The sequence below is a fragment of the Ranitomeya imitator genome, chromosome 3 (assembly GCF_032444005.1).
Source record: "Ranitomeya imitator isolate aRanImi1 chromosome 3, aRanImi1.pri, whole genome shotgun sequence".
Taxonomy (NCBI): Eukaryota; Metazoa; Chordata; class Amphibia; order Anura; family Dendrobatidae; genus Ranitomeya; species Ranitomeya imitator.
Genome location: NC_091284.1, coordinates 12668807 through 12694667, shown reverse-complemented (window position 1 = coordinate 12694667; position 25861 = coordinate 12668807). Strand labels below are relative to the sequence as shown.

Sequence of the window (25861 nt, the reverse complement as noted above, 5' to 3'; positions counted from 1 at the left end):
TTGAGAGTAGAATAAATTAATACAACAACCTTTGTGTTTTTTTTCATTAAATTAATTTTTAATAATGTGTGTGTTTTTTTTTAACCCTTTACTAGTATTGGATTAATAATAGATAGGTGTCATAATTGACGTCTCTCCATTATTAATTAGGCTTAATGTCACCTTACAATAGCAAGGTGACATTAACCCTTCATTACCCCATATCCCACCACTACACGGGAATGGGAAGAGAGTGGCCAAGTGCCAGAATAGGCGCATCTTCCAGATGTGCCTTTTCTGGGGTGTTTTTAGCCAAGGGGGGGCCAATAACCATGGACCCTCTCCAGGCTATTAATATCTGCCCTCAGTCACTGGCTTTACTACTCTGGCGGAGAAAATTGTGCGGGAGCCCACGCCAATTTTTTCCGCCATTTAACCCCTTAATTTACTAGCTAGAACGGCCAAATTTTGCATATACACACTACTAACATTAGTAGTGTGGAATATGCAAAAAAAATGGGGATATGAGATGGTTTACTGTATGTAAACCAGGTCTCATATCATGTCGGGTTTTAGGAAGGTGAAAGCAAAAGCCGGTAATTGAATTACCGGCTTTCTGCTTTATCGCGCTGGATGAAATATTAATATATATACATATATGTGTCTCAATGACATTATATATATATATATATATATACCTATTCTATGTGTACACATTTATTCTACCTATTCTACTATAAGCTGTCAGTGTGATTTTACTGTACACCGCACTGAATTACCGGCTTTTCTCTCTAACACCGCTGCGTATTCCTCGCAAGTCACACTGCTGGTCCGTGTGTAATCCGTATTTTTTGGGCTTCCATAGACTTTCATTGACATTTTATTTGCGCAATACGGTGACAAACGCAGCATGCTGCGATTTTCTACGGCCGTAGAAAGCCGTATAATACTGATCAGTTTAATACGGCAGATAGGAGCAGGAGCATAGAGAATAATTGTGCCGTATTTTTTGCGAGTTTTACGGACGTAGTTTCTGCGCTCTTACGTCCGTAAAACTCGCAAGTGTGACGCCGGCCTCATGCTGCAAAGAAACCTCTGAGTCATTGGCTGCTATGGGCATAAAAGGAGAAAAACTCATGGGGCGGCCATCATCTTCCCCTGACCTCAACCCTATAGAGAACCTTTGGAGTATCATCGAGCAAAAGATCAATGAGGGTGGGAGGTCGTTCACATCAAAACAGCAGCTCTGGGAGGCAAAGAAATACAAGCAGAAACTCTCCAAAAACTCACAAGTTTAGTGGATGCAAGAATTGTGCAGGTGAAATCAAAGAAGGCTCCTATGTTACATGTAACTTGGCCTGTTAGGAGGTTTGGAGTTTCAGTGGAATTTCAGCTTTTTTGTTCAGTGAATGTGACCTCCTAATGCTGCAAATTCCACAAATGAGCATTTTCAGTTCTTTATATCAAATGTTTAGAAATTCTACTGCGAGTAATAATTTGGAACAGTGCATTGTGGGGTTTTATTCATTGTGGAGATTATACTGTTATCATTGGGAGGTTTCTTCAATAAAATTTGATGTATAATCTAACGGGTGATGACTTTTATTAGACTGTCATTTGCACCGATCATTTAGGAAAATCTGAGAAAAATGTCATCTGCATAATAATTTGGAACACAGTGTATATGTATATATATTACATAGATAGAAGAAAAGCCGGTAATTCAGCACCCGCTGTAGTGTAAAATCACTGCAGGATCCGACAGGATAGAAGAAATGCATCACACACAGTAAATAAATATAGAATAGGTAGATATATAGATGTCAGTGACAAAATACAATTAGTACATTGCGTGTGCAAATTACTGTACATGTATTTGTCATGATATGTACTTTTGCCCTGTCCTGTATTTGAATAATATGCCATTTGATGTATGTAACTGTTCTCTGGTTTCTATTAGCTGTAATTTATGTATTTTCTTGTGCTGGGAGTTCACCTGTAACAATATGTCTCCTTCCCCCAATACTTGCAGCCCTAAGCTATAATGTAATTAAGCTTTGTCAACATCACTAGTGGAGGAATAGCCATTCTTCCTCACAGCAGGTGGCTAGTCAAATGTACATACTACATAGACTAAGCAGAGCCCACCAGTCTAGAACCTTCTGGTGGACCCAACCATTGAATAGAAGGTGTGACCCCTACCCCCCTTCATGGGCGGATCCCAGGAGCTCAGACAATCCATTCTTATTTTGAGATCAGATGTGAGTTGATCCTTAAAGGAGAAGGAGTGGGGATTCTTAGCTGAGGAAAGACCCCATGTTCATCTGTGACTGCGGAAGCGAACGGTGCGAGACTTGAGCCGAGGACATATCTCGTCGTTCATGGGATTGTTTTGGGATCCCTTGGACTCGTGTGGACTATTGCTTTGTTAGCTGGCACAAGGATTATCGGGAGGTGCCCCCGAATCTGTTCCGTTGGACTAATTGTGGACTCTGTAGATCTACCTGCATGTGTTGTTCCAGCGTTCTTGATGATAAATCTGTTGAATCATCCCTCGGCCTGTTGTCCCTTCTTGCTCTGCCGTACACCCCGTCACAAACTGGTTGGCAGCAGAGGGATCAGAGCAGAAGGAATGGAGGACAATGGCCCAACATTGGGAACCAACACCGCAGAGTACAAGAACTGGACTTTGGGGAGCCTCCAATCAAAGGCCCGTGAAGTAGGCGTCCGTTTTAAAGGACTCTCCAAGGAGCAGCTAATTGAGGCTTTGGAAGGAGTTCGCCTGCAAGATGACGCTGAGGAAGGATCCTCACAGCAAATGGAGGAAGGACTGCAGCCAGAGGTAAATACCCAAAAAAGTCAGTGGGTTGTGTGGTACGAGGAGGAGTTGGCATTGCTGGGAGAAGAGGCTACCATAGACGATAAGAGGGAGGCCATTCACAGAGCCGAGGAGAGGGAGGCCATTCACAGAGCTGAGGAGAGGGAGAGGGAGGCCATTCACAGAGCCGAGGAGAGGGAAAGGTGTTATGATCCGGTGACCTTGGAGCCGCATGAATAACTTTCACTGGAGTAGGTGGTAACTGTACTGACCGCAAATCCTGATCAAAAACTCTGGAATTTCAGAAGAGGAAGAAGAGGAGATTGACATCAAAGGAACATCATTATGAACGCCCTGACAACCCCAACTAGTCACAGACATGGACTTCCAATCCAACACAGGATTATGTACCTGCAACCACGGAAATCCCAGCACGATAGCATCCTGCAAATTATGCAACACCAGAAATCGACAATCTTCCTGATGGGCTGGCGACATGCGCATGGTCACCTGTGTCCAAAACTGGGGCTTATTTTTAGCCAAGGGTGTAGCATCAATGCCCCTTAAAGGAATAGGGTTTTGCAAAGGCTGCAAGGGAAAACCACAACGCCTGGCAAACTCAAAGTCCATTAAGTTCAAGGCGGCACCTGAATCCACAAACGCCATGACAGAAAATGATGACAATGAGCAGATCAAGGACACAGATAACAGAAATTTAGGTTGTACAGTGCTGATGGTAAATGAACTAGCGATACTCTTTGTCCGCTTAGAGCAGACTGAAATGACATGAGAAGCGTCGCCACAATAATAACACAACCTATTCTGACGTCTGAATCATAGTAACATAGTAACATAGTAACATAGTTAGTAAGGCCGAAAAAAGACATTTGTCCATCCAGTTCAGCCTATATTCCATCATAATAAATACCCAGATCTACGTCCTTCTACAGAACCTAATAATTGTATGATACAATATTGTTCTGCTCCAGGAAGACATCCAGGCCTCTCTTGAACCCCTCGACTGAGTTCGCCATCACCACCTCCTCAGGCAAGCAATTCCAGATTCTCACTGCCCTAACAGTAAAGAATCCTCTTCTATGTTGGTGGAAAAACCTTCTCTCCTCCAGACGCAAAGAATGCCCCCTTGTGCCCGTCACCTTCCTTGGTATAAACAGATCCTCAGCGAGATATTTGTATTGTCCCCTTATATACTTATACATGGTTATTAGATCGCCCCTCAGTCGTCTTTTTTCTAGACTAAATAATCCTAATTTCGCTAATCTATCTGGGTATTGTAGTTCTCCCATCCCCTTTATTAATTTTGTTGCCCTCCTTTGTACTCTCTCTAGTTCCATTATATCCTTCCTGAGCACCGGTGCCCAAAACTGGACACAGTACTCCATGTGCGGTCTAACTAGGGATTTGTACAGAGGCAGTATAATGCTCTCATCATGTGTATCCAGACCTCTTTTAATGCACCCCATGATCCTGTTTGCCTTGGCAGCTGCTGCCTGGCACTGGCTGCTCCAGGTAAGTTTATCATTAACTAGGATCCCCAAGTCCTTCTCCCTGTCAGATTTACCCAGTGGTTTCCCGTTCAGTGTGTAATGGTGATATTGATTCCCTCTTCCCATGTGTATAACCTTACATTTATCATTGTTAAACCTCATCTGCCACCTTTCAGCCCAAGTTTCCAACTTATCCAGATCCATCTGTAGCAGAATACTATCTTCTCTTGTATTAACTGCTTTACATAGTTTTGTATCATCTGCAAATATCGATATTTTACTGTGTAAACCTTCTACCAGATCATTAATGAATATGTTGAAGAGAACAGGTCCCAATACTGACCCCTGCGGTACCCCACTGGTCACAGCGACCCAGTTAGAGACTATACCATTTATAACCACCCTCTGCTTTCTATCACTAAGCCAGTTACTAACCCATTTACACACATTTTCCCCCAGACCAAGCATTCTCATTTTGTGTACCAACCTCTTGTGCGGCACGGTATCAAACGCTTTGGAAAAATCGAGATATGCCACGTCCAATGACTCACCGTGGTCCAGTCTATAGCTTACCTCTTCATAAAAACTGATTAGATTGGTTTGACAGGAGCGATTTCTCATAAACCCATGCTGATATGGAGTTAAACAGTTATTCTCATTGAGATAATCCAGAATAACATCCCTCAGAAACCCTTCAAATATTTTACCAACAATAGAGGTTAGACTTACTGGCCTATAATTTCCAGGTTCACTTTTAGAGCCCTTTTTGAATATTGGCACCACATTTGCTATGCGCCAGTCCTGCGGAACAGACCCTGTCGCTATAGAGTCACTAAAAATAAGAAATAATGGTTTATCTATTACATTACTTAGTTCTCTTAGTACTCGTGGGTGTATGCCATCCGGACCCGGAGATTTATCTATTTTAATCTTATTTAGCCGGTTTCGCACCTCTTCTTGGGTTAGATTGGTGACCCTTAATATAGGGTTTTCATTGTTTCTTGGGATTTCACCTAGCATTTCATTTTCCACCGTGAATACCGTGGAGAAGAAGGTGTTTAATATGTTAGCTTTTTCCTCGTCATCTACAACCATTCTTTCCTCACTATTTTTTAAGGGGCCTACATTTTCAGTTTTTATTCTTTTACTATTGATATAGTTGAAGAACAGTTTGGGATTAGTTTTACTCTCCTTAGCAATGTGCTTCTCTGTTTCCTTTTTGGCAGCTTTAATTAGTTTTTTAGATAAAGTATTTTTCTCCCTATAGTTTTTTAGAGCTTCAGTGGTGCCATCCTGCTTTAGTAGTGCAAATGCTTTCTTTTTACTGTTAATTGCCTGTCTTACTTCTTTGTTTAGCCACATTGGGTTTTTCCTATTTCTAGTCCTTTTATTCCCACAAGGTATAAACCGCTTACACTGCCTATTTAGGATGTTCTTAAACATTTCCCATTTATTATCTGTATTCTCATTTCTGAGGATATTGTCCCAGTCTACCAGATTAAGGGCATCTCTAAGCTGTTCAAACTTTGCCTTCCTAAAGTTCAATGTTTTTGTGACTCCCTGACAAGTCCCCCTAGTGAAAGACAGGTGAAACTGCACAATATTGTGGTCGCTATTTCCTAAATGCCCAACCACCTGCAGATTTGTTATTCTGTCAGGTCTATTAGATAGTATTAGGTCTAAAAGTGCTGCTCCTCTGGTTGGATTCTGCACCAATTGTGAAAGATAATTTTTCTTGGTTATTAGCAGAAACCTGTTGCCTTTATGGGTTTCACAGGTTTCTGTTTCCCAGTTAATATCCGGGTAGTTAAAGTCCCCCATAACCAGGACCTCATTATGGGTTGCAGCTTCATCTATCTGCTTTAGAAGTAGACTTTCCATGCTTTCTGTTATATTTGGGGGTTTGTAACAGACCCCAATGAGAATTTTGTTACCATTTTTCCCTCCATGAATTTCAACCCATATGGACTCGACATCCTCATTCCCTTCGCTAATATCCTCCCTTAAAGTGGACTTTAGACAAGACTTTACATAGAGACAAACCCCTCCTCCTCTCCGATTTTTACGATCCTTTCTAAACAGACTGTAACCCTGTAAGTTAACTGCCCAGTCATAGCTTTCATCTAACCATGTCTCGGTTATTCCCACTATGTCAAAGTTACCTGTAGATATTTCTGCTTCTAGTTCTTCCATCTTGTTTGTCAGGCTTCTGGCGTTTGCGAGCATGCAGTTTAGAGGATTTTGTTTTGTTCCAATCTCCTCACTGTGGATTGTTTTAGAAATGTTCTTACCTCCCTTCTGAGTATGTTTTCCTGGGTCGTCTTTGTTCGAGTCTAATGTTTTTCTTCCCGTCCCCTCCCGAATCCTCGTCGTTCCGTTCTAGACAGAATCCTATCACACTGCATTGGCTCAGGAATCTGCTCTGAGGACAACGACACAGCGCGCACAGTTCTGCGCTCCCGCAAGCGCCGGTCAATCTGAATGGCCAGAGACATAGAATCACTCAGACCGGAAGGCATGGGAAACCCCACCATAACATCTTTAACGGATTCAGAAAGACCCTTTCTGAAAATTGCCGCCAAAGCATCATTATTCCATTTAGTCAACACAGACCATTTTCTGAATTTCTGACAATACAATTCTGCCGCCTCTTGACCCTGAGACAGGGCCAACAAGGTCTTCTCAGCTTGATCCACAGAATTAGGTTCATCATATAATAATCCTAAAGCCTGAAAAAAGGAGTCTACATTAAGCAAAGCCGGATTCCCAGATTCCAGGGAAAACGCCCAATCCTGCAGATCGCCACGCAGCAGGGAGATGACGATTTTAACCTGCTGAATGGAATAACCGGAGGATCGAGGTCTCAGAGCAAAAAACAGTTTACAGTTGTTTTTAAAACTCAAAAATTTGGACCTGCCATTAAAAAACAAATCAGGAGTAGGAATCTTCGGTTCTAAAACAGGAGTCTGAACAATATAATCAGAAATACCCTGTATCCTAGCAGCAAGCTGGTCTACACGAGAAGCTAATTCCTGAACATCCATGCTAGCACAAGGCTCCTCAGCCACCCAGAGATAAAGAGGGAAGAGAAGATAAAGCAGACTGCAGAGAAAAAAAAATGGCTCAACACCTTTCTTCCCTTCTTCTGAGATGCATTTAACTCATTATTGGCCAGTTGTACTGTTATGATCCGGTGACCTTGGAGTCGCATGAATAACTTTCACTGGTGTAGGTGGTAACTGTACTGACCGCAAATCCTAATCTAACACCGCAACTAGAAGTAGCCATGGGGTGTGCCTAACAAACCCTAGACACCTCGTCATAGCCGGAGGACTAAATACCCCTATAGATGGAAATAGGAATACTATCTTGCCTCAGAGCAGAACCCCAAAGGATAGGCAGCCCCCCACAAATATTGACTGTGAGTAGGAGAGGAAAGACACACACAGGCAGAAAACAGGATTTAGCAAAAGAGGCCACTCTAGCTAAAATAGGAAAGGATAGGACAGAATACTGTGCGGTCAGTATTAAAACCCTTCCAAAAATATCCACAGCAGATTATACAAAAAATTCCTCCATCTAACTAAAGACGTGGAACGTATGTCTGCAACTCCAGAGAATCCTACACACAGAGCAGAAATACAATCAAAAATCCAGCACACAGCATGTGTGCCAAAGAAAAAAAAACCAGACACTTATCTTTGCTGAATTGGCAGCTAAGCAGGAGAAACCAGACAGAGGTCCAACACCTCCCAATAACCATTGACAACTGGCAAGGACTAATGAATCCTGCAAACCTAAATACCCCAGTCAGAATTGCAATCAGCAGATACACCTGACCAGGACTACAGTCCAGGGACAACTGCATTACCACCTACAACCACCGGAGGGAGCCCAAAAGCAGACTTCACAACAGTACCCCCCCTTGAGGAGGGGTCACCGAACCCTCACCAGAGCCCCCAGGCCGATCAGGACGAGCCAGATGAAAGGCACGAACCAAATCAGCGGCATGGACATCAGAGGCAAAAACCCAAGAATTATCCTCCTGGCCATAACCCTTCCATTTGACAAAGTACTGAAGCCTCCGCCTCAAAAAACGGGAATCCAAAATCTTCTCAACAACATAATCTTCTCAACAACAATTATCTTTCACAATTGGTGCAGAATCCAACCAGAGGAGCAGCACTTTTAGACCTAATACTATCTAATAGACCTGACAGAATAACAAATCTGCAGGTGGTTGGGCATTTAGGAAATAGCGACCACAATATTGTGCAGCTTCACCTGTCTTTCACTAGGGGGACTTGTCAGGGAGTCACAAAAACATTGAACTTTAGGAAGGCAAAGTTTGAACAGCTTAGAGATGCCCTTAATCTGGTAGACTGGGACAATATCCTCAGAACCAATAATACAGATAATAAATGGGAAATGTTTAAGAACATCCTAAATAGGCAGTGTAAGCGGTTTATACCTTGTGGGAATAAAAGGACTAGAAATAGGAAAAACCCAATGTGGCTAAACAAAGAAGTAAGACAGGCAATTAACAGTAAAAAGAAAGCATTTGCACTACTAAAGCAGGATGGCACCATTGAAGCTCTAAAAAACTATAGGGAGAAAAATACTTTATCTAAAAAACTAATTAAAGCTGCCAAAAAGGAAACAGAGAAGCACATTGCTAAGGAGAGTAAAACTAATCCCAAACTGTTCTTCAACTATATCAATAGTAAAAGAATAAAAACTGAAAATGTAGGCCCCTTAAAAAATAGTGAGGAAAGAATGGTTGTAGATGACGAGGAAAAAGCTAACATATTAAACACCTTCTTCTCCACGGTATTCACGGTGGAAAATGAAATGCTAGGTGAAATCCCAAGAAACAATGAAAACCCTATATTAAGGGTCACCAATCTAACCCAAGAAGAGGTGCGAAACCGGCTAAATAAGATTAAAATAGATAAATCTCCGGGTCCGGATGGCATACACCCACGAGTACTAAGAGAACTAAGTAATGTAATAGATAAACCATTATTTCTTATTTTTAGTGACTCTATAGCGACAGGGTCTGTTCCGCAGGACTGGCGCATAGCAAATGTGGTGCCAATATTCAAAAAGGGCTCTAAAAGTGAACCTGGAAATTATAGGCCAGTAAGTCTAACCTCTATTGTTGGTAAAATATTTGAAGGGTTTCTGAGGGATGTTATTCTGGATTATCTCAATGAGAATAACTGTGTAACTCCATATCAGCATGGGTTTATGAGAAATCGCTCCTGTCAAACCAATCTAATCAGTTTTTATGAAGAGGTAAGCTATAGGCTGGACCACGGTGAGTCATTGGACGTGGTATATCTCGATTTTTCCAAAGCGTTTGATACCGTGCCGCACAAGAGGTTGGTACACAAAATGAGAATGCTTGGTCTGGGGGAAAATGTGTGTAAATGGGTTAGTAACTGGCTTAGTGATAGAAAGCAGAGGGTGGTTATAAATGGTATAGTCTCTAACTGGGTCGCTGTGACCAGTGGGGTACCGCAGGGGTCAGTATTGGGACCTGTTCTCTTCAACATATTCATTAATGATCTGGTAGAAGGTTTACACAGTAAAATATCGATATTTGCAGATGATACAAAACTATGTAAAGCAGTTAATACAAGAGAAGATAGTATTCTGCTACAGATGGATCTGGATAAGTTGGAAACTTGGGCTGAAAGGTGGCAGATGAGGTTTAACAATGATAAATGTAAGGTTATACACATGGGAAGAGGGAATCAATATCACCATTACACACTGAACGGGAAACCACTGGGTAAATCTGACAGGGAGAAGGACTTGGGGATCCTAGTTAATGATAAACTTACCTGGAGCAGCCAGTGCCAGGCAGCAGCTGCCAAGGCAAACAGGATCATGGGGTGCATTAAAAGAGGTCTGGATACACATGATGAGAGCATTATACTGCCTCTGTACAAATCCCTAGTTAGACCGCACATGGAGTACTGTGTCCAGTTTTGGGCACCGGTGCTCAGGAAGGATATAATGGAACTAGAGAGAGTACAAAGGAGGGCAACAAAATTAATAAAGGGGATGGGAGAACTACAATACCCAGATAGATTAGCGAAATTAGGATTATTTAGTCTAGAAAAAAGACGACTGAGGGGCGATCTAATAACCATGTATAAGTATATAAGGGGACAATACAAATATCTCGCTGAGGATCTGTTTATACCAAGGAAGGTGACGGGCACAAGGGGGCATTCTTTGCGTCTGGAGGAGAGAAGGTTTTTCCACCAACATAGAAGAGGATTCTTTACTGTTAGGGCAGTGAGAATCTGGAATTGCTTGCCTGAGGAGGTGGTGATGGCGAACTCAGTCGAGGGGTTCAAGAGAGGCCTGGATGTCTTCCTGGAGCAGAACAATATTGTATCATACAATTATTAGGTTCTGTAGAAGGACGTAGATGTGGGTATTTATTATAATGGAATATAGGCTGAACTGGATGGACAAATGTCTTTTTTCGGCCTTACTAACTATGTTACTATGTTACTATGTTACTATATATTCCCACTCCCCATCAACCAACACAGGGGCCGGAGGATCAACAGAGGGAACAACGGGCTCCACATATTTCCGCAATAAAGATCTATGGAAGACATTATGGATCGCAAAAGAGGCCGGAAGCGCCAGTCGAAAAGACACCGGATTAATAATCTCAGAAATCCTCTAAGGACCAATAAACCAAGGCTTAAACTTAGGAGAAGAAACCTTCATAGGAACATGACGGGAAGACAACCAGACCAGATCCCCAACCCAAAGCCGGGAACCAACACACCGACGACGGTTAGCAAAACGTTGAGCCTCCTCCTGAGACAACACCAAATTGTCCACCACATGAGCCCAAATCTGCTGCAACCTGTCAACCACAGAATCTACACCAGGACAGTCAGAAGGCTCAACCTGCTCAGAAGAAAAACGAGGATGAAAACCAAAATTACAAAAGAAAGGCGAAACCAAAGTAGCCGAACTAGCCCGATTATTAAGGGCAATGGCAAGAAAGCCACCCAATCATCCTGATCAGCAGACACAAAGCATCTCAAATAAGTCTCCAAAGTCTGATTAGTTCGCTCGGTCTGGCCATTTGTCTGAGGATGAAACGCAGAAGAAAAAGACAAATCAATGCCCAGCCTAGTACAAAAGGCCCGCCAAAACCTAGAAACAAACTGGGAACCTCTGTCGGACACAATATTCTCCGGAATACCATGCAAACGGACCACATGCTGAAAGAACAACGGAACCAAATCCGAAGAGAAAGGCAATTTAGGCAAAGGCACCAAATGAACCATCTTAGAGAACCGGTCACAAACAACCCAGATAACCGACATCCTCTGGGAAACCGGAAGATCAGAAATAAAATCCATAGAAATATGCATCCAGGGCCTCTCAGGGACCGGCAATGGCAAAAGCAACCCACTAGCACGGGAACAACAAGGCTTGGCCTGCGCACAAGTCCCACAGGACTGCAGCACAAAAGAACGCACATCACGCGACAAAGAAGGCAACCAAAAGGACCTACCAACCAAGTCTCTGGTACCAAAAATGCCAGGATGACCAGCCAACATGGAACAGTGAACCTCAGAAATCACTCTACTAGTCCATCTGTCAGGAACATTTTCCCCACAGGACAGCGGTCAGGTCTGTCAGCCTGAAATTCCTGAAGAACCCGTCGTAAATCAGGGGAAATGGCAGAAAGGACCACCATTTCTTTCAGAATACCGACCGGTTCCAAGACCTCAGGAGAATCAGGCAAAAAACTCCTAGAGAGGGCATCAGCCTTAATGTTCTTAGAACCTGGAAGGTACGAGACCACGAAATCAAAACGGGAAAAAAACAAGGACCATCAAGCCTGTCTAGGATTCAGCCGTTTGGCAGACTCGAGGTAAATCCAATTCTTATGATAGGTCAAGACCACAATACGATGCTTAGCTCCCTCAAGCCAATGTCGCCACTCCTCAAACGCCCACTTCATAGCCAACAACTCCCTATTGCCGACATCATAATTGCGTTCAGCAGGCGAAAACTTACGAGAAAAGAAGGCACACGGTTTCATTAAAGAACCAACAGGATCCCTCTGAGACAAAACGGCCCCTGCCCCAATCTCAGAAGCGTCAACCCCTTTATGAGGCTGCAGGCAACATTGAGGGCTTCTTCCGGGACTTTGAGCATCAGTGTCGATTATTGGAAGTCCCGGAACGGGAGCGAGTCCGACATCTGGTGGGGCTCTTAGAGGGTGGAGCTGCCGCAGCCTATAGAGCTATGGACCCTCGGGGGAACTGTGAGTATGCGGAGATTAAACGGACTATTCTAGAACATTATGCTGTTACCCCAAACACTTACAGGACTCAGTTCCGTACTTTAGCCTGTGATGAGGAAGTGTCTTTCAAGATGTATGCCCACAGACTCAAACAAATATGTCATCGCTGGCTGGAGGCAGAGGGGGCCTTAACCTGGGAGACCTACCTCCAGGTTATCCTAAAAGAGCAGTTTTACTTCAAGTGCCCTGCTGAGATCCAGGAGGATCTAGCTGATGAGGCTCTCACCATCAAGCCTCAGTGGAGGGTTCTGTTGGAGGATGGAGAGAGGCCTACCAGCTCCACAACACCGGTGGCCCCCTGTTCTTCTGTCCCCATTGTTCCCCGTTCCTCTAAGCCACCACCTCATGCTGATACCCGTGTAAATGTGCCTCCAGTTGCTTCTACTGCGTTTTCTGGAATACGACGAGGAGAGGAAGTAGCAGAGCGCAGGTGTTATGGTTGTGGGCATCCGGGGCATCTGCAGGCCTCATGCCCAGCCAGCCCATGGAGGAGTCATCCTCAAAACCCTACAGCACCTTCAGGTGGGGGCCGGCCTCCAGGTTCCCTTACCCCTCGCCAAAGAGGTCGCCTTGGATGGAGTGAGACCCAGCACAGATGCTATCGATGTGGACAGCCGGGGCATCTGCAAGCCTCCTGCCCAGCTGTTCAAATGAGGATTAATCCTGTACCCAGTCGTATTATTAATTATGTACAGCCAAGTGCCATGGAAAACGACGTGTCACCACTACGTGAGGACTGGCCTAGTGCCTCACCCACCCATGTTGCACCACTAGGAGTTTATGGTGTGCGACCCGCAGCTATGACGACTTCTGCTCATCGAGGTAAGCAATTGCAGTAGGTCGTGCTGGATGGACAGACTTATTGGATTTTGTGACTCAGGGGCTTTCCTCACACTGGCTGATCCCCGAGTGGTTCGGCCTGAGGCAATCCATCAAGGACCTGGGATTGTCATTGAACTGGCTAGTGAACAATGGAGGACTATTCCCACAGCCACTGTGGATCCGAACTTTGGTTTTGGGGTCAGGCGATGTGTGGTTGGGGTGATGGGTGGTCTGCCTGCAGATGTTCTCCTGGGCAATGATGTGGGAGAGCTACGATGCCAATTCGTGGCTGCATGAAGCCACATGTAAGTTACGCTCTGCCTGTGTGTACTTAACCAGCGACCTGTAGAGGTCCCTAGTACGTACACAAATTGGGAGGGGAAGGGATTGTCATGATATGTACTTTTGCCCTGTCCTACATAGTAACATAGTAGCATAGTTAGTAAGGCTGAAAAAAGACATTTGTCCATCCAGTTCAGCCTATATTCCATCATAATAAATCCCCAGGTCTACGTCCTTCTACAGAACCTAATAATTGTATGATACAATATTGTTCTGCTCCAGGAAGACATACAGGCCTCTCTTGAACCCCTCGACTGAGTTCGCCATCACCACCTCCTCAGGCAAGCAATTCCATATTCTCACTGCCCTAACAGTAAAGAATCCTCTTCTATGTTGGTGGAAAAACCTTCTCTCTTCCAGACGCAAAGAATGCCCCCTTGTGCCCGTCACCTTCCTTGGTATAAACAGATCCTCAGCGAGATATTTGTATTGTCCCCTTATATACTTATACATGGTTATTAGATTGCCCCTTAGTCGTCTTTTTTCTAGACTAAATAATCCTAATTTCGCTAATCTATCTGGGTATTGTAGTTCTCCCATCCCCTTCATTAATTTTGTTGCCCTCCTTTGTACTCTCTCTAGTTCCATTATATCCTTCCTGAGCACCGGTGCCCAAAACTGGACACAGTACTCCATGTGCGGTCTAACTAGGGATTTGTACAGAGGCAGTATAATGCTCTCATCATGTGTATCCAGACCTCTTTTAATGCACCCCATGATCCTGTTTGCCTTGGCAGCTGCTGCCTGGCACTGGCTGCTCCAGGTAAGTTTATCATTAACTAGGATCCCCAAGTCCTTCTCCCTGTCAGATTTACCCAGTGGTTTCCCGTTCAGTGTGTAATGGTGATATTGATTCCTTCTTCCCATGTGTATAACCTTACATTTATCATTGTTAAACCTCATCTGCCACCTTTCAGCCCAAGTTTCCAACTTATCCAGATCCATCTGTAGCAGAATACTATCTTCTCTTGTATTAACTGCTCTACATAGTTTTGTATCATCTGCAAATATTGATATTTTACTGTGTAAACCTTCTACCAGATCATTAATGAATATGTTGAAGAGAACAGGTCCCAATACCGACCCCTGCGGTACCCCACTGGTCACAGCGACCCAGTTAGAGATTATACCATTTATAACCACCCTCTGCTTTCTATCACTAAGCCAGTTACTTACCCATTTACACACATTTTCCCCCAGACCAAGCATTCTCATTTTGTGTACCAACCTCTTGTGCGGCACGGTATCAAACCGTCCTGTATTTGAATAATATGCCATTTGACGTATGCAACTGTTCTCTGGTTTCTATTAGCTGTAATTTATGTATTTTCTTGTGCTGGGAGTTCACCTGTAACAATATGTCTCCTTCCCCCAATACTTGCAGCCCTAAGCTATAATGTAATTAAGCTTTGTCAACACCACTAGTGAAAGAATAGCCATTCTTCCTCACAGCAGGTGGCTAGTCAAATGTACATACTACATAGACTAAGCGGAGCCCACAAGTCTAGAATCTTGGATGGGCGGATCCCAGGAGCTCAGACAATCCATTCTTATTTTGAGATCAGATGTGAGTTGATCCTTAAAGGAGGAGTGGGGATTCTTAGCTGAGGCAAGACCCCATGTCCATCTGTGACTGCGGAAGCGAACGGTGCGAGACTTGAGCTGAAGACATATCTCGTCGTTCGTGGGATTGTTTTGGGATCCCTTGGACTCGTGTGGACTATTGCTTTGTTAGCTGGCACAAGGATTATCGGAAGGTGCCCCCGAATCTGTTCTGTTGAACTAATTGTGGACTCTGTAGATCTACCTGCATGTGTTGTTCCAGCGCTCTTGATAATAAATCTGTTGAATCATCCCTCGGCTTGTTGTCCCTTCTTGCTCTGCCTTACACCCCGTCACAGTATTTAATTATTAAAAGATTATTTTTCGGGAAAAATTGGTGTGGGCTCCCATGCAATTTTCAAAACCAGCAGAGGGAAAGCCAGCAACTGGAGGCAGATGTTTATAGCCTGGGAAGGGGGTAATACCCAAGGAGCTTCCCAGGCTATTAACATCAGCTCACAGCTGTATACTTAGCCTTTACTGTCTATTAAAATGGGGACCCCAAAACAAAAATGACGTGGGGTCCCCCTATAATTAATAACAAGCAAAGGCTATGAAGACAGCTGTGCGCTGATATTAATAGCATAAGAAGGGGCCATGGATACTGGTCTACCCAGCTAAAAACATCAGCTCTCAGCCACCCCAGAAAAGGTGCAGCTCTAAGGTGCACCAATTCTGGCACTTTGGTTGGCTCTTCCCACTTGCTCTGTAGCGGTGGCAAGTGGGGTTCATATTTGTGGGGTTGATGTCACCTTTGTTTTGTCTGGTGACATCAAGCCCATGGGCTTAGTAATGGAGAAGCGTCAATAAGATGCCTATCCATTGCTAATCCTATATTTCTATGGTAAATACACAGCCAGAATATACGTACGCTACTCACCTGGTAGCAGTGTTTTTTCAGGAGCCATGACAGCACAACGAGAGAGGGGATCCGCCCTTCAGGGACAGGAAACCTACAGACATAAAAAGGGCGGCACCTCTCTCCCACGTCAGTTGTTTCCAGAGCATGAGAGGACCACCTTGGTTAATAACACAGATGCAGTATATACATGAATACTTTTTATTATGCAAGTGAACATAAACTTTAACTCAAGATTAACAGGGTGTTGCATCATCCAAAAATATAGGGTAGGGAATCTAAGGGTGCTGTCATGGCTCCTGAAAAAACACTGCTACCAGGTGAGTAGCGTACGTATTTATTCAGTCGCCATGACAGCACAACGAGAGACTTTCAGAGACGAAAGATTTAGGGGGGGATAATAGCTTCTAGCACTCTTCTCCCAAACGTAAGGTCTGAGGAACTACCCAGATCTAATCTGTAATGTCTAAGAAAGGTAGAAGGGGAAGACCATGTGGCCGCCTTACATATGTCTTCGATTGACACTTCTGACCTCTCCGCCCAGGAAGATGCCATGGCTCGCGTGGAGTGTGCCTTTATACCATCTGGAACTTCGTTGCCACCTGCGGTATAAGCGAGAGAGATTGCCTCCCTAATCCATCTGGCTAGAGTGTTTTTAGATACTCTAAGACCTTTCCTTACCCCTTGATAGGCTACAAATAAAGAGTTATCTTTTTTCCAGGAATCTGAAACTGTAATATATCTAAGGAGGCATCTCCTCACATCTAAGCAATGGAATTTACGTTCTTTATCGTTAGTAGGATTGGAGCAAAAGGAGGGAAGGACTACCTCCTGAACCCTGTGAAATTTAGACGCAACTTTAGGCAGATATAGGGGATCGGGTTTTAATATGACCCTATCCTCCCTAACTTGCATGTATGGTGGATGTCTGGAGAGTGCCTGCAGATCACTAACCCTCCTAGCAGATGTGAGAGCAACTAACAGGGCTGTTTTGATTGACAGGATCTTCACAGGAATAGTATCAATGGGCTCGAATGGGGCTTGCGTCAGGGCTGAGAGTACCAAATTTAGGTCCCATGGGACTAACCTTTGTTTAATAATTGGTCTAGACCTGGTGACTGCTTTAAAGAATCTAGCAATCCAGTGATTACTGGCTAAATTAAGATTATATAACGCTCCCAGCGCTGACACCTGAACTCTAAGAGTACTTGTGGCCAAGCCCATTTCCAGGCCTTTTTGTAAAAATTCAAGAACCTGGTTAATACATGGTTCTTGGTCAATTTGAGCCCCTGAAAAAGATAAAAATTTTCTCCATACTCTCACATAAATGCCCGTTGTAGATGGTTTTCTACTTTTAAGGAGAGTATTAACCAGATTCTGAGAGAATCCTTTCCCCCTCAGTAAGGACCTCTCAAGTTCCATGCCGCTAGGTGTAAGTTGGCTACTTGAGGATGGAGGATTGGTCCCTGGGAGAGCAGATCTGGTAGCTCTGGAAGAATCCATGGTTGGCAGACAGACATCTTTCTCAGCCAAGGAAACCAAGCCCTCTTGGGCCAAAATGGAGCTACCAAGATTACCCGGGCCTTGTCCTCCCAAATCTTCCTCAGGACTAGGGGAATTAGATTTAGAGGGGGAAAAGCATACGCGAGCCTGAAGTGCCAAGATATCAGCAGAGCGTCCACAGCGTATGGGTTGTCTTTTGGATTTAGGGAGCAGAATTGATGTAATTTTTTGTTCCCTCTGTTGGCAAAAAGGTCTATCTCCGGACAACCCCATAACTGGATGATCTGACTGAAAATGGCTGGATTTAACGACCACTCCCCCTGTCTGAGCATGTTGCGGCTTAGATAGTCGGCTTTGGTGTTGATACTTCCTTTTATATGAAGCGCCGTCAGGGAGAGAAGATGTACTTCGGCCACCTGAAAGATATGATTTGCGACCTCCATCAATGTACTGGATCGCGTGCCACCTTGACGATTAATGTAGGCCACAGTTACCCGATTGTCTGACAAAAGCCTGACGTGTCGACCCTGTAGGGGTACAAGGAATCTATTTAAGGCATGTTTTACTGCCAACAGTTCTTTCAAGTTGGAGGAAGAGTCCTGTTCAGACAGAGACCATAGTCCCTGAATCCAATCCTCCCCTAAGTGAGCCCCCCACCCTTTGGGGCTAGCGTCCGTAGTCAGCACCCTAGATATGTGATTTATCCAAGGGACCCCCCTGTGTAAATTCGAAGTGTGAGTCCACCAACCAAGCGAATGTACAGTCTCCGCAGAAAGTGTGAATTTACTGTCGAGGTGAGCATTTAGGCGACGGGAATTGTGTAACACGTCCCACTGTAAAGCCCTCGTGTGGAACTGTGCCCAGAGAACTGCCGGGATGCAGGATGTAAGAGAACCCAAGATTGACATCGCACTTCTGACTGATACTAAGGGATTATTTATTGCCCTGGTGACCAAATGCTTAATCTTCGCAACCTTTGTGTCCGGCAGGCGACATTCCTGCTGACTAGAGTCTATAACATATCCCAGGAATTCTTGTACTTTTAGGGGCTGAAGGCGCGATTTTTTTATATTGATCATCCAGCCCAATTTGTGTAACGCATCCATAACTTTCTGTAGTTGGTCTGAGCAATGCGACTCAGAATGACCCACAATTAGCAAATCATCCAGGTACGGGACTATTAATATATCCTGTTCATGCAAGTGCGCCATAACCTCCACCATGATTTTTGTGAACACCCTGGGTGCAACTGCGACTCCGAACGGAAGTGCCTGATATTGAAAGTGTTCTACTGTGCCAGCTAGTGAGACCGCCACCCTAAGAAATCTCTGATGATCAATATGAATTGGTACATGGTAATAGGCGTCTTTGAGATCTAAGACAACCATAAAACAGTGGTGAAAGAGTAATTTTATTGCTGTCTTAACCGACTCCATTTTGAAGGAGGGTATGAACAGAAAATTATTCAGGCCTTTTAAATTAATAATGGTGCGATATGAACCATCAGGTTTTTTGACCAGGAACAGAGGGGAATAAAACCCCCTACCTTCCTCGCCTGCAGGGACTCTGACTAGAACATTCTTCTGTTGGAGCTCCCGGACCTCAGACTCTAGTGCCAACTGCTCTGTAGAGGAGGAACGAACAGGTGTTAACATAAATTTGTCCCGAGGAGTATGGTGGAAGTCTAAGGTTAGGCCTTTCTCCACAATGCCTAGAATCCATGGATTGTTTGTAATCTGCACCCAGGCTGGGTAGAAGGCCGAAAGCCTACCCCCCACCTGGTCCGCTAGTCATTGTGGTTTCTTAACCTCTCGTGAAGGATTAAACATAAATCCTCTACCCCTTCTTCTGCTGTTGTCATATCTAGTAGATTCTCTGTTGGAGTCTCTATATGGTCTTCTGCGGTTGGACCATCCTCTATTATAGTCCCGTCTGTAGAAGGGTCTTCCTAGGAAGGGAAAGCGTTTTTTACTATCCCCTGCTTTTTCCAATAGCTCGTCTAGGACTGGTCCGAACAAGTGAGCTCCTTCACAAGGAATGCTACATAATTTTGTTCTAGCTTGTAAGTCCCCTGGCCAGCATTTTATCCATAGTGCTCTCCTGGCTGCATTGGATAATGCCGAGGACCTGGCGGCCAACCTGACCGAATCTGCTGAAGCATCTGAGAGGAAGGCTGCGGCATCCTGGATTGTGGACATAGAGGACAATATTTCCGACCTAGGGACTTTATCTCTGAGCTGATCTTCGAGGTGACCCAACCAAACCATCAAGGATCGAGCGGTACAAGTGGCTGCAATGGCTGGCCTCAGAGACCCTGCTGAAGTCTCCCAAGCTCCCTTAAGGAAGATGTCGGCTTTCCTATCTAACGGGTCTTTCAAATTTCCCAAGTCGTCGAAGGGGAGAGACGACTTTTTGCATGCCTTAGCGACTGCCGCATCCAACTTCGGGACTTTATCCCATGAGGACGAAGCCGCTTCTTCAAAGGGATACCGTCTTTTAAAGGCTGGCGGAAGCGACCCCTTCCTTTCTGGTTTCTTCCATTCTTTTGAGATTAACGATTTGATCTTGTCAATCACTGGAAAGGCTCTTCGGGATTTTCGCTCAATACCCCTGAACATAACATCCTGAATGGAACATTCCGATTGGGTATCTTCTATCCCCATTGTGCTGTTAACTGCTTTGACCAGATGGTTAACCCTTTCTAGGGACAAACAGGCTCGAGCAGACTCCTGATCCTCAGAGGAGGAAGTGGACGGAAGAGACCCTGAGCTCAGCTCACCCGAATCCGAATCTACCTCAGATAAAGGGGATGACCTTTTAGCTTCTGCCCCCCGAGATTTGGATCTCTCGGCACCTTTAATTTCCTGTCTCACCATCTCTCTTATTGTAGAGGTTAGATCAGGCGCCTCCTCCTCCAGTAAACGTTGAATACATATTTTACATAACTTCCTCAAATGTCCATCTGGAAGCGGCTCTGCACATTCGGCACACTGCCTATGTTTGGCTTTGGACAAACTTTTCCTCCCCTGATAGAGGAAAAAAGACAAGGGGAACACAACCATCACTAAGTGGACTTTCACGAAGCTCACTTACCCCGTCCAGTAATGAGTGGTACCGTAGATGGGGGATCCTTCGAAGCCGGCAAATCTTTACGGGCTGAGGATTTTGGTATAGAGATCCGTGCCTCCTTAGCTCCACCAGCGCGGCTACTGCCACTAGACCGACGCTGGGAGCTTCTACGAGGCTTATCTGACAGCTGCTGCGGCTCCTGCTGCTGCTGGCTGGTAGTTCCTTCTGGCGACTCCATTATGGAATGGGTGAGGAACTCTGATTATCCCAGCTTGCCGCATTAAATACCCCCAAGGTACCGCCCCCGGATGGGGGCCAGCAGGGAATCCCAGGTGGCCATTAAACCGTCTGCCGCTGTGCTGCGCTACCCCTCCCTGAAGCCCAGACTGATCCCGCAGCTGGGCGCCGCCATTAGCCGGAGATGACGCTACTGCGCATGCCCAGCCGCGTCATCCGGCCGCGCCGCCCGCCGCGTCATTCGGACACGCCCCCTTCAGGACGCAGCGGCGGCGCCAAGCCGACACGCGGACCAGGACGCCAGCAAACCCCCCGGACCAATGCCGCGTCCCCGCCCGGACCAGCCATGACTCCCGGGACCCTGAGTTGCCAAGCACCTCCATAGGTATGTGCGGTTGCCTGAGAAGCTAGCCTATCAGAGGCTGCTTCCTCCTGCTGTCACCTACACCGCGCAGTGCCCCTGCCGTGTGGTGCTTCCTGCCCCCTGGACGGGCCGAGGTAGGGGACCCCCGCTACCTGTACCGGGCCGCCAGGAGTGGGGAGTCTTCTTACTTCGACCCTCTTGTCAGGGCCTGTCTGCAAGAGGTTCCGCTGTCAGGGACAGGAAACCAAACTGACGTGGGAGAGAGGTGCCGCCCTTTTTATGTCTGTAGGTTTCCTGTCCCTGAAGGGCGGATCCCCTCTCTCGTTGTGCTGTCATGGCGACTGAATAAAAAATCCTTTATTTGAAAGAAACACAGACTATATTATTCTTAATTAAACTATACTTACAACCCCAAGTAATTCCTGCAAAGCCCTCGATCTCCTGAAATAAAAGTAAAATAATAAATCAACAATATACCATATCTGTGTGAAGTTGGGTCCCACGCAGTAATCCATATCTGGGGGATATACAATTTTCAACATGGATGGTGCCAAGATGTGACCATCCCAGCTGAAAACCTCTCAGCCAGCCTGAACTGCGGTCAACTCTGGACCGTGGGAAAATGCACAAGCTTTTTCCCACAGTCCTGAGGTCACCGCAGTTTAGCCTGGCCGTGATGATGTCACCGCTGGGGAATTATACTGCGCTCTCAGCATCTCATTCACCAGTGGTTTTCAGCTGGGTCGGTCGCATCTTGGCACCGTCCTGGTTGAAAATTTTATATCCCCCAGATATGGATTACGGCGTGGGACACAGCGATGAGGAGTTATGGTATATTGCTGATTTATTATTTTATTTTATTACAGGGGATCGAGGGCATTGGGGAATTAGGTGTTAAAGTATGGTTTAATTTAGAACTTTAAAGGGGTCTGTATTTATTTCAAATAAAAGCCTTTATTCTGTCTCTGTCTTTATTTAACATTACAAGTTCAACTATAGGATTAGTAATGGAGAGGTGTCTTATAGATGCACCTTTTCTGCAGCTGCGGGCTGCTGTTTTTAGGCTGGGGGCTATATCAATGGCCTCTTACCAGTCTGAGAATAGCAGCCCCCAGCTGTGAGCTTAGCAAGGCCGGTTGTCCAAAATGGGGGGGACCCAACGCCGTTTTTTTAAATTCTAACAGTGACTCTAGCTGCACGCAGCACAACAGCTCCATCTAGTCCCAACGGCTCCAGCTCCACACAGCACAACAGCTCCATCTAGTGCCCACAGCTCCATCTCCACGCAGCACAACAGCTCCATCTAGTGCCCACAGCTCCATCTCCACGCAGCACAACAGCTCCATCTAGTGTCCACTGCTCCATCTTCACACAGCACAACAGCTCCATCTAGTGCCCACAGCTCCAGTTCCACGCAGGACTACAGCTCCATCTAGTGCCCACAGCTCCAGCTCCAGGCAGCACAACAGCTCCGTCTAGTGCCCACAGCTCTATCTCTACACAGCACAACAGCTCCATCTAGTGCCCACAGCTCCATCTCCACGCAGCACAACAGCTCCATCTAGTGTCCACAGCTCCATCTCCACACAGCACAACAGCTCCATCTAGTGCCCACAGCTCCAGCTCCACGCAGCACAACAGCTCCATCTAGTGCCCACAGCTCCAGCTCCACGCAGCACAACAGCTCCATCTAGTGTCCACTGCTCCATCTCCACACAGCACAACAGCTCCATCTAGTGCCCACAGCTCCAGTTCCACGCAGCACAACAGATCCATCTAGTGCCCACAGCTCCAGCTCCATGTAGCACAACAGCTCCATCTAGTGCCCACAGCTCCATCTCCACTCAGCACAACAGCTCCATCTAGTGTCCACAGCTGCAGCTCCACACAGCACAACAGCTCCATCTAGTGTCCACAGCTGCAGCTCCACGCAGCACAACAGCTCCATCTAGAGCCCACAGCTCCAGCTCCAGACAGCACAACAGCTCCATCTAGTGTCCACTGCTCCATCTCCACACAGCACAACAGCTCCATCTAGTGCCCACAGCTCCAGTTCCACGCAGCACAACAGCTCCATCTAGTGCCCACAGCTCCAGCTCCACGCAGCACAACAGCTCCATCTAGTGCCCACAGCTCCAGCTCCATGCAGCACAACAGCTCCATCTAGTGCCCACAGCTCCATCTCCACTCAGCACAACAGCTCCATCTAGTGTCCACAGCTGCAGCTCCACACAGCACAACAGCTCCATCTAGTGCCCACAGCTCCAGCTCCACACAGCACAACAGCTCCATCTAGTGCCCACAACTCCATCTCCACACAGCACAACAGCTCCATCCAGTGTCCACAGCTGCAGCTCCACGCAGCACAACAGCTCCATCTAGTGCCCACAGCTCCAGCTCCACACAGCACAACAGCTCCATCTAGTGCCCACAGCTCCAGCTCCACACAGCACAACAGCTCCATCTAGTGCCCACAGCTCCATCTCCATGCAGCACAACAGCTCCATCTAGTGCCCACAGCTCCAGCTCCATGCAGCACAACAGCTCCATCTAGTGCCCACAGCTCCAGCTCCATGCAGCACAACAGCTCCATCTGGTGCCCACAGCTCCATCTCCACACAGCACAACAGCTCCATCTAGTGCCCACAGCTCCAGCTCCATGCAGCACAACAGCTCCATCTGGTGCCCACAGCTCCATCTCCACACAGCACAACAGCTCCATCTAGTGCCCACAGCTCCATCTCCATGCAGCACAACAGCTCCATCTAGTGCCCACAGCTCCAGCTCCATGCAGCACAACAGCTCCATCTGGTGCCCACAGCTCCATCTCCACACAGCACAACAGCTCCATCTAGTGCCCACAGCTCCAGCTCCACACAGCACAACAGCTCCATCTGGTGCCCACAGCTCCATCTCCACACAGCACAACAGCTCCATCTAGTGCCCACAGCTCCAGCTCCACACAGCACAACAGCTCCATCTGGTGCCCACAGCTCCAGCTCCACACAGCACAACAGCTCCATCTAGTGCCCACAGCTCCAGCTCCACACAGCACAACAGCTCCATCTGGTGCCCACTGCTCCAGCTCCACACAGCACAACAGCTCCATCTAGTGCCCACAGTTCCAGCTCCACACAGCACAACAGCTCCATCTAGTGCCCACAGCTCCAACTCCACACAGCACAACAGCTCCATCTAGTGCCCACAGCTCCAGCTCCAGGCAGCACAACAGCTCCATCTTGCCTCGCCAACAAAATGGACGAATTAGAACTAATGTTGTTGGAGCATAATTATGACATGGTGGGGATATCTGAAACGTGGCTGGATGAGAGCCATGACTGGGCTGTTAACTTGCAGGGCTATAGCCTGTTCAGAAATGACCGTACAGATAAGCGAGGGGGTGGGGTGTGTCTATATGTAAAATCGTCCTTAAAACCCATCCTGCGCGATAATATAGGTGAATTTAATGAAAATGTAGAATCCCTGTGGGTGGAGATAAGGGGAGGGGGAAAAATAATAAATTACTGATAGGGGTTTGTTATAAATCTCCAAAAATAATGGAAGCAATGGAGAATATCCTCGTAAAGCAAATAGATGAAGCTGCGACTCAAGGAGAAGTCATTATTATGGGGGACTTCAACTACCCTGAAATAGATTGGGGAACAGAAACCTGCAGTTCCAGCAAAGGTAATCGGGGTCTGACAACTATGAGAGACAATTACCTTTCACAACTGGTTCAGGACCCAACAAGAAGGGGGGCACTGCTAGACCTAATATTAACCAACAGGCCCGACTGTTATGAACTGGTGATTCAGAACCACAATGGACCTAGTGGTCAAGAGCACACAAAGCGACCCGACAGTAAAGGCCCCTTCACATTAAGCGACGCTGCAGCGATACCGACAACGATCCGGATCGCTGCAGCGTCGCTATTTGGTCGCTGGAGAGCTGTCACACAGACCGCTCTCCAGCGACCAACGATGCCGGTAACCAGGGTAAACATCGGGTAACTAAGCGCAGGGCCGCGCTTAGTAACCCGATGTTTACCCTGGTTACCATCCTAAAAGTAAAAAAAACAAACACTACATACTTACCTACCGCTGTCTGTCCCCGGCGCTGTGCTTCTCTGCACTCCTCCTGTACTGGCTGTGAGCACAGCTGCCGGAAAGCAGAGCGGTGACGTCACCGCTCTGCTTTCCGGCTGACCGACGCTCACAGCCAGTACAGGAGGAGTGCAGAGCACAGCGCTGGAGGACAGACAGCGTTAGGTAAGTATGTACTGTTTGTTTTTTTTACTTTTACGATGGTAACCAGGGTAAACATCGGGTTACTAAGCGCGGCCCTGCGCTTAGTTACCCGATGTTTACCCTGGTTACCAGTGAAGACATCGCTGGATCGGTGT

At 46.2% G+C, this 25861-nt stretch overlaps 2 protein-coding genes across 2 annotated transcripts in view; one reads left to right on the top strand and one right to left on the bottom strand.

Annotated features, from left to right (window-relative positions):
- LOC138671517 (uncharacterized) overlaps positions 1 to 25861 on the top strand; it is a 573650-nt gene that overhangs the window by 85354 nt on the left and 462435 nt on the right. The window lies entirely within an intron of this gene.
- LOC138672484 (lamina-associated polypeptide 2, isoforms alpha/zeta-like) lies at positions 18725 to 21343 on the bottom strand. Its single transcript, XM_069760492.1, has 2 exons — positions 20905 to 21343; positions 18725 to 20815 (listed from the first exon to the last, which is right to left on the bottom strand). Exons 1-2 carry the CDS (start codon positions 21094 to 21096, stop codon positions 19580 to 19582), a joined length of 1428 nt encoding a protein of 475 aa, XP_069616593.1. The 5' UTR covers positions 21097 to 21343; the 3' UTR covers positions 18725 to 19579.